This window comes from Heteronotia binoei, chromosome 5 (genome assembly GCF_032191835.1).
Source record: "Heteronotia binoei isolate CCM8104 ecotype False Entrance Well chromosome 5, APGP_CSIRO_Hbin_v1, whole genome shotgun sequence".
In the NCBI taxonomy this organism is placed as follows: Eukaryota; Metazoa; Chordata; class Lepidosauria; order Squamata; family Gekkonidae; genus Heteronotia; species Heteronotia binoei.
Window position 1 is genome coordinate 73,536,980 of NC_083227.1, and position 15,085 is coordinate 73,552,064.

Consider the following 15,085-nt stretch of genomic DNA (forward strand, 5'->3'; position numbering starts at 1 on the left):
CTCTTTATATCAGATCTGGGGTCATCCGCAAAGCCAAACCCCCAGAGAAACTGGTCAGGAATTAATCTTATTCTCCACAGAAGATATAATCCTCTTCCTTTGGTCTTGAAAAGGAGTTTCAGCACACTACCCAGTCACTCATACCAAATCACCATCCCAGTGCTGGTGTCTGTGTAAAGCAAACTTCAGTTCAGACTGACACTTAGACTCTGAATTCTATTTATGAATTCTTCTCCAGGATAGTTACACTACAGTTAAGGCAAAGGAGTCTTTTTCATTCTGTTTGAATGTTATACCATCTCAAGCATCAAAGGGTAAAACAAGAGGGCTCCTATTTTCCCCATCAGGTTCCTGGGCTGGGCTAAAAGCCAAATTATATTCTGTGTGACAAAGTGGGATAAACAGACTTTCAAAAACACAAATATTAACACGCTACTTATGGCTGCTCAGCCACAGTAGGAAACAAAACTTTTGGCAGGAAAATCTGCCTTACAGTGAGGGAGTGACAGGGGTCTGTCATACATAAATAATTTTGTCGCCTCTATCGCATCAGCCCTTAGTCACCTTGTTTTTAATCTAATAAGGCCCAAATTATTTTGTTTCACTTTATAGGAAAGCTACTCCAATGCCATTTCGGTTGCCCTTTTCTGCATCTTCCCAGGTCATACGTATGGCTTCTGAGATATGGCAATTAGAATTGTATTCCTAGTCAAATGAGGCTAGTCCTGCACACTGCTATATCCATAGCTTTGTTTTCAATCCTTTTTTTATTACCCCTAACATGGAACTTGGCTTAAAAAACAAAATGATGTGTTGACATCAGTGATCAGTCCACCACAACCCCAAGGTCTTTTTCACAGTCTGCCTGTACCAGGTCGGACTCCATCAATGTATAAGTTGCTTGCCCCAGTGTGCATCACTTTGCTGTTTCATCTGCAATTTCATTGCCCACTGCTCATTCACATGATTCAGAGAAGTCCTTCCAATACCCTTGTGTCTTCACCATCCAGAACAAACTCAGGATCACTTAACATGTACAGAAGTTCCAACAAAAAAGCAAGAAGCAAATAGTTATAATTTAGAACTTTTATTTATTCCAAGCATTTCCTAAGGTCTTCAAAGTTTGTGCTTACCATTACACAAAATGAACTATTTAAATCAAGTATTTTAAAGCTGTGTATGAATTATGGTTCTCTTCTCCATAGGCAAGCAAATTATGGGCTGCTTATAAGTGCTGCAGAGTTCAACTTTCCCAAGCTATCTCAATCAATATGACATAGGAAAGGTTGGTAGGGAACAGGGAGACAGAGAGAACTGAAAAGTAGGAATGAAGATTACATAGCTAACAAGTATGCATTCTTAATATCAAAAGCCACCAATATTGTATGAAAGTATCTTTAATGAAAAGTGAAAACAAGACATAAGCTTGTTTCAGAACTTTAAACAATTACAGATAAACAGCTACAGCTGTGATCTAAAGCATATTTACTTACAAGTGGTGTTACCAGAATATACTTCCAAGTTAATGAGTTTAAGACAGGAAGGTTTATTGCCAGAGACTTTGGAAGAAATCAGTATATTTTAGTAATTTCCATAGTAATGATTCAAGACCACTGAACAAAGTTAGAAGAGAATGGAATATTTACATTTATTTTGCTACACTTTTCTTCGCTTACTCCTGGACTGTAATGAACTGCTTCTACAGTCTCTTGATTTTTGCTTGGTCCTCTTCACATCTGGCAAACTGTTGCTGTAAGAAAAAAGAGAAAGAAAACAGATCTTAAAAGCTGAATGTAGCGGAAATGATATTTCTTTGTAGAGCCATGAGTCACCAACAGTCTTCTTTGTGAAGATCAAAAGGGTTTTTTTCTCTCAATCCTAATCTTATTTTAGCTATGTTATAAATAAGAATAGATTAAAACACGGCAGAATTTGCATAGCTAAAGGGCAGAAGGAATCAGTTAGATCCTTTAATCGACGGCCTGTATATTGGCACTCAGCCAGTTATTCCAAAAATCAAGGCCACTTACTTAGGTTTAGCTAAAGTACGTCCTGTCCCGATTTTAAGACTTCAGGGAGAATTCGGCAACCCCTTCTGTCTCAGAAGTTAATGCCTAAAGAGATCACTTTGCACACATTCTTTAACAATGACTTTCTTTATTACATGGCATCGGGGTGGAATTTTAGCAAGAGCTCCTATGCATATTAGGCCACACACCCCTGATGTAGTCAATCTTCCAAGAGTTTACAAGGCTCTTTTTTTGTAAACTCTTGGGATGATTGGCTACATCAGGGGTATGTGGCCTAATATGCAAAGGAGCTCCTGCTAGAATTCCACCCCTGCATGGCATCCCAGTGAAATAGCAATGGTGAACTGAACACTGAGATGGTGATATTGTACTAATGTGAAGCACAGTGATTTGAGATCTATAGTGGATGTGGAATCTTGTACCCAGAAAGGAATATGTTGGCTATTCCAAAACAGGATTAGGAAGGGCAGCTGCAGATCAAACAATCAAACGTGGAACTGAACAAAGGCTTGAATGATGTAAACCAATAACCTAATTTTATGCTGCACCTTTCCAAGCATTCATAGCAATAGAAATACATACACACACTCATAAGGGGGGGGATCCCATCCTCCCCCTATTGTGAGCTTGTTGCAGTTCCTGGCGTCTAAAGGTATCACTGTGCCTGGAATGGCTCCTGGACAGCAATGGCAATGCCACGCTTGGACTGGCTCTTGGATAGTGCTTGCAATACTGCACCTGAAGTTGTTCTGTCTCCATCACCAGCTCTCCACAAAAAAGGTAAGCATTGTCTACATTTTTCTTTGTAGTTCTCAGATTCAGCTTAGGTTTGTGCACACTGGTATTCCCTCCTCCCATTTTACCATCAAAACAAACCTGTCAGACAGATGAGGCTGAGAGAATATGACTGGCCCATAGCAGACAGGATCTGAATCTTGGTCCATCAGATCCCAGTTCACCACTCAAAACAGTACACCCAATGGGATATGTGTAGTTAGATGGGTGTAAGAGCATGCGATGGAGAATGTGCATAATTAGCTAACTCAGGGTTGCCACTAAAATTTTATTTTTCATTTCCCTGACTTTCCCTGACCAACATTTGTCAATTTTCCAGACCACTATTCAAATATAACCACAAGTTAAAAAATGAATAGATCATGTTGCATTAATGCAAGGCTTAATGAAATGTTCCACTCTACAACTACACAAGTCTCAACTGCAAAAATATTTGTCAAAGTAAGAGATTTAATATCAGCTTCTTTCAACATTAACTGCAGCAACATCTGTTTTGCAGTTGCACCAATGATTACATCAAGATACAAACTTCAATTCAAGTAAACTCTGAATGCTAAGTAGGAACTTTCCAAAGCTGGGAAAGTTTCACTTTCAGTTTCTGGTTCCAGACAGTGTAATGAGCAGATCAGCAGCAAGAAAGGAGGTGGAGTTTCTGCAATCTAGAAAAGCAGACAACCCTCATTTGCAACCTCTAGGCGTGGGAAAAGTCGGGAGAGTGAGAGAGCTGATACTCTGTAAACTCCAGCAGGAGCAAGTAATCACATTTGCAAAATTTACTATGCATGGTGCAGAGAAGAAAGTGCTAGTTGTCTGTGAAATTCAACAGTGGCAAAACTCATTTGCAACTCTGTGCTGGGTTTAACAGGAGACAAAAGGTCCATTCCATACACAAGCATGACCCCAAAACATGCTTATCTTTATATGTAAGTTAAATGCAGTACTAGCAGGTAGGGATGAAAACAGTTAGATGTTTAAAGTTTGTATATTGCTAAACGTTTAAACTAGTTTTTCTTTGCAAATGCTACAAGCAGACCTAGGAAAGCATGCAGGTAGAGAGCTCAACAAACACATTAGGCTGGTTGCTGGGGGTGGAGCTGAGAAAAAGGTGGAGCTGGGAAAGGGCATCATTCACTTTTATTTGTATTCCGCTACTTCTCTATTCCAGTTGCCACAAGAACAGATCATGCTCTTGAAGCAGCAGGTAAAAAATCCACTGCTTGAATATATTTTAATCAGTTTCCCTGACTTCAGACCAATTTCCCTGACTTTCCCTGACCAAATTCCATTTCCCTGACTTTCTAGAAAGTGGCAACCCTGTAACTGTAGATCTATACACTGATACCACCACAGCGCCACCCCACTAAAATCTTTAGGTATATGGAGAGTGGTGAGCACTCTTAGCAAAAGCCAAGGTCTAACACTTGATACCTGTGAGTATTTTAAATTTTGAGAATAGTTTTATGCAAATAGTGCCTCACATCATTTTGGGCAACTAAGGCAATCCAGTGGTCTAGATTTCTTCAGGTCCAAATCAATGCACTGAACTGGAAACAAAATCTACTCTCATAGAAACTGAGCATTTTTATCAATAGCTAGAGAACAATGTCTTTGAGATGTGTGCTGTTGATTGTGGAAAAAGCATGTCAAAAGGCTGACATTTTAAATCTTCAGTGTTACAAGTCAGTCTCCAGGTTTCTAAAGTCATTGTTTGTGTACTATCTCAGTTCTACTAATGAGGATTACGCAGGCATCCAACATAGCTATGCCAGACTGCATCACATAAAATGAGCACAAGAAGAATTAACACTATGTACAACCCCAGAAGGAATGTGTTCCTTAGTGGTCACTAATTCCTAGTACGTGATTCAGTTGCACAGTACTCATTATAACAGGCAACAAAATGTTGGATAGCAAATCTTGTAATCCTCCATTTAATAAGGCATTTCTCCAAGCTACAAAGTTCAACATAATCTTTCTATTTCATTCTTCACACTGCCTAATAATCAATGATTACAGGAAGAAACAGGCAATCGGGAAGCGGAGCTTGGATAATCATGCAAAGTACTGGCAGCTGAGATGTAAAGTGTGCACAAACTTTTGCTACACAGATTACACAGTGTAGCAAACTCCACAGTGAGGAACTCCAAAGGGATCTGTTGAGGCTGGGTGAGTGGGCGTCAACGTGGCAGATGCGGTTCAATGTGGCCAAGTGCAAAGTAATGCACATTGGGGCCAAGAATCCCAGCTACAAATACAAGTTGATGGGGTGTGAACTGGCAGAGACAGACCAAGAGAGAGATCTTGGGGTCATGGTAGATAATTCACTGAAAATGTCAAGACAGTGTGCGTTTGCAATAAAAAAGGCCAACGCCATGCTGGGAATTATTAGGAAGGGAATTGAAAACAAATCAGCCAGTATCATAATGCCTCTGTATAAATCGATGGTGCGGTCTCATTTGGAGTACTGTGTGCAGTTCTGGTCGCCGCACCTCAAAAAGGATATTATAGCATTGGAGAAAGTTCAGAAAAGGGCAACTAAAATGATTAAAGGGCTGGAACACCTTCCCTATGAAGAAAGGTTGAAACGCTTAGGGCTCTTTAGCTTGGAGAAACGTCGACTGAGGGGTGACATGATAGAAGTTTACAAGATAATGCATGGGATGGAGAAAGTAGAGAAAGAAGTACTTTTCTCCCTTTCTCACAATACAAGAACTCGTGGGCATTCGATGAAATTGCTGAGCAGACAGGTTAAAACGGATAAAAGGAAGTACTTCTTCACCCAAAGGGTGATTAACATGTGGAATTCACTGCCACAGGAGGTGGTGGCGTCCACAAGCATAGCCACCTTCAAGAAGGGGTTAGATAAAAATATGGTGCAGAGGTCCATCAGTGGCTATTAGCCACAGTGTGTGTGTGTGTGTGTATATATATATATATATATATATTTGGCCGCTGTGTGACACAGAATGTTGGACTGGATGGGCCATTGGCCTGATCTAACATGGCTTCTCTTATGTTCTTATGTTCTTATTACACTAATCCACAAGGCTACATACATTAGCCAACTAAAATCACTTTAGCTGATGAAAATTATAATAGCTCAACTATTAATAAAAGTGCACTTACTAGGAATTGTTCCATTGAACCCAGGAGGCCCTGATTTCAGAGGGAGGAAACATTTATTTTCTTCACTAGGTAAAACAGCCTTTTCTAATACTTTGATTCAATAATAATAATAATAATCAGGGGTGGAATTCTAGCAGGAGCTCCTTTGTATATTAGGCCACACACCCCTGATGTAGCCAATCCTCCACGATCTTACAAGGCTCTTTTTTGTAAGCTCTTGGAGGATTGGCTGCATCGGGTGTGTGGCCTAATATGGAAAGGAGCTCCTGCTAGAATTCCACCAATAATAATAATAATAATAATAATAATAATAATAATAAGCTGATCATGCTGCAGTTCTTGCCCTTCAAAAGCACTTAGCAGTATTGTGAGCATAAGAAATCTGAACAGTATTAATAGCTAGAGCCTCAGCTGAGCTAAACAATTTCTTGCCACAAAAAGCATACAAAATAAAAGCAGGGAAAGAAATAGAATCAGCAAAAGTTGTTATGCTAAAACAGGATCAAACACTTAAACTCTCAGTTTTAATTAGAAGTGACTTTTTAGAAAATGTCACACAATGTACTGTTTTAAGCTGCAGTGTTTATGCCATTTAGAAATAGTCATTTGAAGCTAAAAGCTTGATCCTATCACACGCAGCATGAGCAAATAGGTGCTCTGGGGAAAGTGGCATGAACGAACCTTACAAAGCAAGCTGATCCAAGAAACAGATATACACGTCATATTGCCACTGTCCTAGTCCTATCTTCTGGGGGCACAGAAAACAATTCCACACCATTCTTTATATGACAGCCCTTCAAGTGCTTGAAGATGGTGATCATATCACCTCTCAGCCGCCTCCTCTCCAGGCTAAACATCCCCAGCTCCTTCAACCTTCCTCCATAGGACTTGGTCTCCAGACCCCTCACCATCTTTGTCACCCTCCTCTGGACCCATTCCAGCTTGTCTATATCCTTCTTAAAATGTGGTGCCCCAAACTGAACACAATACTCCAGGTGAGGTCTTTCCAAAACAGAGCAAAGTGATACCATCACTTCACATGATCTGGACACTATACTTCTGTTGATACAGCCCAAAATTGCATTTGCCTTTTTAGCCACCACATCACACTGTTGACTAATGTTCTGCATATGATCCACTAAGATCCCAAGATCCTTTTCGCACATACTACTGCTAAGACAAGTCTCCCCCATCCTATAACCATGTATTGGATTTTTCCTACCTAAATGCAGAACTTTACATTTATCCCTGTTAAAATTCATTTTATTGATTTTAGCCCACTTTTCCAGTCTGTCAAGGTCATCCTGGATCCTGTTTCTGTCTTCTACTGTATTTGCAACCCCTTTCAATTTAGTATCATCGGCGAATTTAATAAGCATTCCCTCTATTCCTTCATCCAAATCATTTATAAAGATGTTGAACAAAACAGGTCCCAGGACAGATCCTTGAGGCACTCCACTTGTCACTCCTCTCCAAGAGGATGAGGAACAATTCATAAACACTCTTTGGGTGTGATCTATCAGTGTTACAGATCCACCTAACGCTAACAGGATCCTAACCACATTTTACCAACTTGTCAACAAGGGTAGTATGTGGAACTTTATCAAAAGCCTTACTGAAATCAAGATAAACTATGTCTACAGCATTCCCCTGATCCAGCAAGGTAGTCACTTTCTCAAAAAAAGAGATCAGGTTAGTCTGACATGACTTGTTCTTGAGAAACCCATGCTGGCTCTTAGTAATCACATTCAATTCCGTAGGGCTTGCAGTTAATCAGCTCCGTAGGTCTTGCAAAACCCTCCTTTTCCAGCTGGCTTTTTAAGGTGGAACCATTACATCAACATAAAAATGATGTCTATACGCACATCAAGACTGTAGCACCATATTATGTTATATTGTGGTTTTAAAATTATTAACTTAAATGTTTTATATGTAATTGTATTTTAACTGCTACTGCTTTGAATTTTATTGCTGTATCATTGTACAAAGTACTATGTCTTGTTAGCCGCCCTGAGCCTGCTTCGGCAGGGAGGGTGGGGTATAAATTAAAAATAATTATTACTATTCATTCTTCCTAAATGTTCCAGGACTGACTGTTTGATGATTTGTTCTATAACTTTTCTAGGTATAGACGTCAAGCTGACGGGTTGGTAGTTACCCGGATCCTCTTTTTTCCCCCTCTTAAAGATGGTGACAACATTCACCCGCTTCCAATCTTCCAGCCTCTCCCACAGGTTCGCACAGACAACTCTTATCTTCTGCTAGAGAAGTGTGAGAAAGGGAGATGTTTTTAATAGCCTAAATTTCTTAGTAATAAAAAAGATAGTGTTTAGCAACCTTTGAACCCGTGGCTCAAGTATGCATCTGTAATGTAACCTTTGAAGATATCCTATATAGCAACTGTGTAACCCTATATACGTCATTACTCCCAAGGCTTGTGTCCTTGGTACAGCTTCTGAATTTCTAACAATAAAACAGCTTTGATTTAAAACAAAAGACTGCTTATTGAGAAATATTGGCGCTTGACATTTTGGGAGTAATCTTACTTGGGGCCATAACTGACTTGGAAACTTTCTACCCAAATGGCGTAGAGAGCTCCAGATAATGGAGAAACCCCTGAAAACCCAGAAAGACAAATTGGCGAAGATCAAGGACCCGACACAGCCGCAAGACAACTTCCGTGGCACCTACTCGACGCCAGGAGGCCGGCAGGGCGAGGGTCTCCACTGCACATACAGCGACTGTTTATAACCCCAACGGATTGGGGCCCCAGGAGGTCCACCAGCCTAATGGATGAAGCACCCGCTCAGAGAGAGGCAATCTTGGTGCTGCCTCCCCTACGCACACGGATGGGAGACGACAGTGACCAGGGCACCTTGGAGGCGAGTGGTGGGGATGGTCAGGAAGAGCAATGCCCTGATCCGATCCCAGATGAGGAGGAGGAAAAACAAAACTCTGATCTGTAGGACTTCCTCCAAACGATGAGGTTAGAAATGGCAGAGACGACCAAAGGTTTAATAGAAGAAATGCGAGCCAACAATGCATTCATGGCCCAAAAGATGAGGAAACAACTAGACCGGGCCTTTCAGCCACCGGCACAAAGAGGGGAGCAACCACCACAACCACCACTGCCGCAGCTGCTCCAGCAACCTCAGTCGCTGGTACAGCCACCGCCGTGAGATTACGGGCGAGGCTGCGAGCTGGATGCCACCTTCAATAGAGAAGAGGTGGAGTACTTTTCAATACAAGCCAATAGCTTTATGTTCTACTGGGGCACACCTTCCCCAATAAATTTAGCAGAGTGGATTACTTAGACTCGAAATTGAAGGGGGCTACCAAGAGATGGTATGTCAGCCTGTACGACCCCAGAAGCCCCGAACTAGACACGATAGCGGTGTTCCTACGAGCCCTGACACAGTATGAAGATCCTTTGCAAGAGACCAGAGCACTGACCACCCTGAGGGACCTACAACAGGGGCCCAAAGCCATGAGAGAGTATGCAGCCGAATTCCGAGTCAATGCGGCCAAGGTGCGAGGGTGGAACAAAAAGATGAAGATAGAGCAGTTTCAGAGGGGTCTGAATGCCAGTGTACTGGATTGAGCCTTCCAACAGGCTTGCCCTACCACACCGGTAGGGTGGGTGCAACTGGCAGGTGAGGTGGAAACCAACATGAAGAGAATGGCTCTCCAGCATCAACAGCAGCAAGGAGGTAAGGGGGGACATGAGGGGTGAGCGAAAGAACCAGCAAAAGGCAGCTCAGCATCCGCAACCCTACGGGAGGAAGAAATCATCATTGTTGACGAGCTGGGAGAAGACGCCTGGGAAGACGAGCCGGCGGGAAACAAGGGTGACCTGCACTGAGAGGTGCCGAGCAGCAGGTCGTGGAATTAACGGCACCGCTGAAGGTGAGAATTACTGGGACCTTATTTTTCATCCCACTGACTTTACTGAATCCTAAACTCAAACGTTTTATACATGCCCGAGCACTACTAGATTCGGGGTGTACCAGAGGCATAATCACACCCAAACTAGTAGAAGCTCTTGGACTCCCTACGAGTCCACCCCCCTCCCACCCCATACAATTTGAGCAAATGGATGGGACAGTGATGAAGAGTGAACCCTGTACGGAGCAATCCCAGGGGGTACCAGTGGGAATAGAAGACCACTGGGATACAGATTTTTGTTGTGGCCCCTTCATCATTTCATATTGTCCTGGGAGTAGAATGGTTGGCCAAACATGAGCCCAACATAAAATGGGGGGACCAAATCATAGACTTTAGAGATGGGAGATGTGAGTCCCATCAATGGAATGTGGAGTGGGGTCTGGAACCGCCCCCCCTAAATGAAAAACTATGCCTCACTATAGAAGAGGTGAAATCAATTCCCCATGAGTACAGAGACTTAAAACAAGTGTTTAGTGAAGAAGAAGCGAATGAGCTTCCTCCCCATCGAGATATGGACTGTGCTATAGAATTAATTCCAGGGGAGAGCCTCCCTCGAGCTAAACTATACTCCATGGGGCGGGATGAAAAAGCTGAACTTTGCAAGTTCCTAGACAAGAACTTAAAGTGGGGGTTCATCAGATCGGCTATGGGCCCCCACGCTGTCCCCGTGCTGTTTAGGAAGAAGAAAGATGGGGGGCTCGGGCTATCTACAGATTTTAGGGGGATGAATGCGATTTCGACCTTGAATGCGTACCCCTTACCCCTAATGAAGGATTTATTAAGTAAAGGAAAGATTTTCACCAAGCTGGATCTAAGAGACGCTTACTTCCGGGTACGCATAAAAGAGGGGGATGAATGGAAGACAGCGTTTAACACGCCAATGGGACAATTTGAATACTTAGTCATGCCATTCAGGCTACAAGGGACCCCGGGAGTTTTCATGAACTTTATAAATGAGGTCCTGCGAGAACATTTGTACCGAGGGGTAGTAGTGTACCTGGACGATAAAATTATTTATTCAAACGACCTCCCTTCCCATGTGAAATTAGTGAGGGATGTCTTAGCAACCATCTATGAAAATCAGCTGTATGTAAAACTATCCAAGTGTGAATTCCATAAGACCAAATTGGATTACTTAGGTTACAGAGTGTCGGGGAGGGGTTTGGCAATGGACCCCGCCAAAATACAAACCGTAGTAGATTGGGAACCCTTGAGAACACATAGACAGCTCCAATCCTTCATGGGATTCGCAATTTTTTATCATAATTTTATACAAGGGTTTGCACATACCATGTTCCCCTTGACGGACCTTTCTTAAAATGAAAGGGAAAGGTCCAGAGGCCAAGTGGCCAGGAGCAAAATTGAATTGGACAGAAAATTGTCAGGAAGCCTTCAAAAGGTTGTTCACCAGCAAACCTATCCTAATTCACCCCAATGAATTAAAACCCTTCGTGGTCCAATGCGACACGAGTGATGTCGCTGTTGGGACAATTCTCATACAACCAGACGAGGGGGGGCGGTCCCTAAAACCGTGCGCTTACATCTCTAAAAATTATCTCAAGATCAGAGGAATTGGTCAGTGTGGGAAAGAGGCTTTTGCTCTAACGTTCACAGCAAAGACATGGTGATCTTGGCTAGAAGGGGCGAGGGTCCCGTTTGAAATATGGACAGACCATAAGAATCTGGAAGTCCTTACTGGTTGCAGGAAACTGACTGAGAAACAGATCCGGTGGGTGGGATTCTTTGCTAAATTCGATTTTAAACTGAAGCACATCCCGGGATCTAAGAATTTTCTTGCTGATGCATTATCCAGACTCTTCTCTTGGGGCGTTTTTGCACTCACGTTCAGCCGGCGCGACCCCCCTCTTCACCGCGCAGGATCTGCGCGGATTTCGCACTAAATGCCGCGGAGCAGCCGGAAGAGCCGGAAACTCCCATCGCAAAAGCCGCGCAAACGGAAACTGCTTTTTGGCGGTTTACGTTTGAGCGGCTTTTGCGCCGGGAGTTTCCGGCGCAAAAGGCTGCTCCGCGGCATTTAGTGCGAAATCCGCGCAGATCCTGCGCGGTGAAGAGGGGGTCGTGCCGGCTGAACGTGAGTGCGAAAACGCCCTTGGAGAACTTTGCAATCTGCTGTAGGAGTATCTCATCCAAGTCCTCTGCCTGGCTTGGTGGTCTATAGCAGACCCCCACAATAATATCACTGTTATTTCTTACTCCTTTTATTTTTACCCAGAGACTGTCAGCTGAGCTGCCATTCTCAGATTCACATATTTCCTCACAAGTATATACTTCCTTCACATATACTGCTACACCTCCTCCCTTTCTCATTTGCCTGTCCCTTTTAAATAAGTTGTAACCCTGAATCCTAGTTGTGAGTGTCAACCCACCAAGTTTCAGTAAAACCTATTATGTCATAGTCTCCTTCCTGTATTAGGACTTCCAGTTCCTCCTGTTTGTTTCCCATACTCTGTGCATTAGTGTAGAGACATCGGAATCCACATGTTATGCATCGCGAGGGTTTAGTTTCCGTACAAACCTGCAAGTTAACATTACCTAGCTTATGCACCACTCTCTGCAAATCTTTAATGTTCTTATCCCCAGTTTCTGGCATCATACAAGGCTTTGAATTATTGTCTCACTCCGCCATACAATTTAGTTTAAAGCCCTCCTTATTAGGTTAGCAAGGCTGTTACCAAACACCCTTTTTCCTTCCGCTGTAAGGTGCAAACCACCTCCCAATAGAAGACCACCATCTCGAAAGCGTAAGCCATGGTCCAGGAATCTGAATCTTTCCTGACCACACTATCAACTTAGCCAGTCGTTTATTTGAAGTATTCTTCTTTCTCGTCCTAAGCCACGGCCTTCAACAGGAAGAACTGACGAGAACACAACCTGTGCACCCAGCTACTTCACCTTCTGACCCAGAACCACATAGTCTTTTCTAATATGTTCAGGGCTATGACAGGCAGTATCATTTGTCCCCACATAGATCAGCAAGAAAGGATAGTAATCCATGGGCTTGATAAATCTTCCAGTCCTTTCTGTCACAAGCTGGATGCATGCAGACAGCAGACCTCTCGGGATGACAAGTCCGGTCGGCAAACTTTGGGCTTCACCCCTCTGAGCAAGGAGTCTCCAATCACCACCACCTTCCTCTTCCTATATTGGGGAGCAGAAGCTCCAGGCTTCTTATCCACAGGATCCTGAGAAACTTTATTCAAACTTCATGGAGGCTGGGGAAGTAGCCTTTGTTCCAATGGTTCAGAATCAGTTACTGTGGGGAGAACCTGAAACCTATTGCTGAGCAGCAGAGGCTCAGAACATCTCCTGATTTTCTTTCTCCTTTGGGTTACGTTTTCCCAGGAACCCTCCTCCTGTGTTGGGTTCTCTTCTAATTGCTGAGATACCGTTTCCCCTCCCTCCTCTTGTCCTTTCAAGTGCCTCATGCGTTTTGTCAAGAAAATCCTCACCTTCCTTTATACACTGCAGTGTAGACAATCATGCCTCCAGTCCCTGTATCTTCTCCTCCAGCAGGGCCACTAACTTACACTTGCTGCAAGTGTAATTCGTGCTAATCTCAGGTAGAAATACAAACATCCCACAGTCTTTACACGTCACTGCCTCTGCTCCCTCACCAGCCATACTGCTGCAATCCATTTCAAAATTTTCTTTATCTTGACTTCTCTTTAAATCTCACTACCAACTGCCACTTGAACCACTTGTGAGTAACTACCCACCTTTCTACAGAACCTCCAGTCTAGACCCCGAGGCTAAGAGCCACAGGCCAAGAGCCCTTCGACTCGTGCCTCTGGCAAGGATGAGCCTTGCAAATTAAAGGCTCAAGCCCCCACCCACCTCTGACTCAACAGCCAGAGCAACAGCAGAGGGTGGGGCCAGCAATTACCCCCAGGCAAACAAGCTCTCCTCACTCAGCAAGAGCTACACAAAAGACACACAGAAGCAATCAGAAATCCCTTTCCAGCAAGCACCAAGCACTTACACAGTTCCCTCCCACAGCAACCCTAGGTAATGCTCCCCAGCAGTTTTAGAAAAGCAAATCAACTCTCACTCACCTTACCAGCAGCTCTGTTCTAGCTCCAAGCACCTTCCTCTACTGCAGCTGAGCCACTTCTAATATTTTTACTTTTAAAATAATAAAAATAATATTTTTACTTTTAAAGGGAGAGAACTTAGACAAATAAGCAGTTAGTGAAACACAGCTGGAAAATGTGTTTATGGCAAGATCAAGAGTTGATCCATTTTTGTAGCTGGCAAACTGAAAATTTATATGGCATTTAGTCAAATACTCTATCTGCAGAAGTGAAATGGAACCATAGTTCACTTAAGAAGGCAATAATAACTGAGGGCCATTTTGAAGAAAAGCAGGATTGTAAAAGGAGAAACTCTAAAAATTGGCAGGAACAACATATGCAATTGCTAGCATTCTGGCTCCAAAGAAAGCCTTCTAAGGTTTAAAAATCTGTTGCTGCTATAAAAAGATAGCAGTTTGCAAATGACTGTATCTGCAAAGAGCACTCGACAAATAGTACTGTAGCTGAATAGGTCATTGCCTAAACAGTATCCACTGCAAAGATCTGACTCAGAGAACATTCTCTTTCAGAAACAGTAGGGATATCATTTGCTGATCAAAAATAAGATCTCATACTTTCATCAAGAAAAAAAAAACAGAGGCAAGGGGCTTGGCTTGAATTATGATTTCATAAAATAATAAGCTGTTCTTCACACAACTAAATTATGGGCCAATAATTTCTTAGACGTCTAACACAGAGGACAAATACACAACAGAAAGTGCAAATTAAATGAGGAGGAAAGATGATGAAGCTTGCTCAAAGTTTTGCGACAGAACTTTTGTGCATTCCATAAAGATCATCATTATATGAAAGACTGTTTTGCACTGCAGACTCAAAAATATTATCCCAACAGAGTTCATTCACACACCATAAATTGTGTGACACCTGCTCTCGAACAGCTAAATTACATCATTCAGCTTCACAGCTTGAAATTTCATGTGGTGGTGACATTAATGATATTATTCACACACTCAGAAAAAAACCCTATTAAAAAGTTAATCATGCTATGGGGTAGGATAATGATATAAACAGGCTGTCCTGTTGACAGATAGTGAAGCAATGCACAGTCACCTTTTCGTTGGCACATATTTCAGAAAG

General features: G+C 42.7%; 1 protein-coding gene across 3 annotated transcripts in view; it reads right to left on the reverse strand.

Moving 5' to 3' along the window:
- Positions 1 to 1,071: 1,071 nt before the first annotated feature.
- Positions 1,072 to 15,085, reverse strand: part of RAD18 (RAD18 E3 ubiquitin protein ligase) — a 207,641-nt gene continuing 193,627 nt past the window's right edge. For 2 of the 3 annotated variants that reach the window (XM_060239602.1, XM_060239604.1), the window contains one exon: positions 1,072 to 1,750. In XM_060239602.1, the coding sequence (XP_060095585.1) occupies positions 1,657 to 1,750 (94 nt within the window). In that variant the 3' untranslated portion in view covers positions 1,072 to 1,656. The remainder of the gene's footprint in view (positions 1,751 to 15,085) is intronic. The other variant, XM_060239603.1, reaches the window with a different exon arrangement.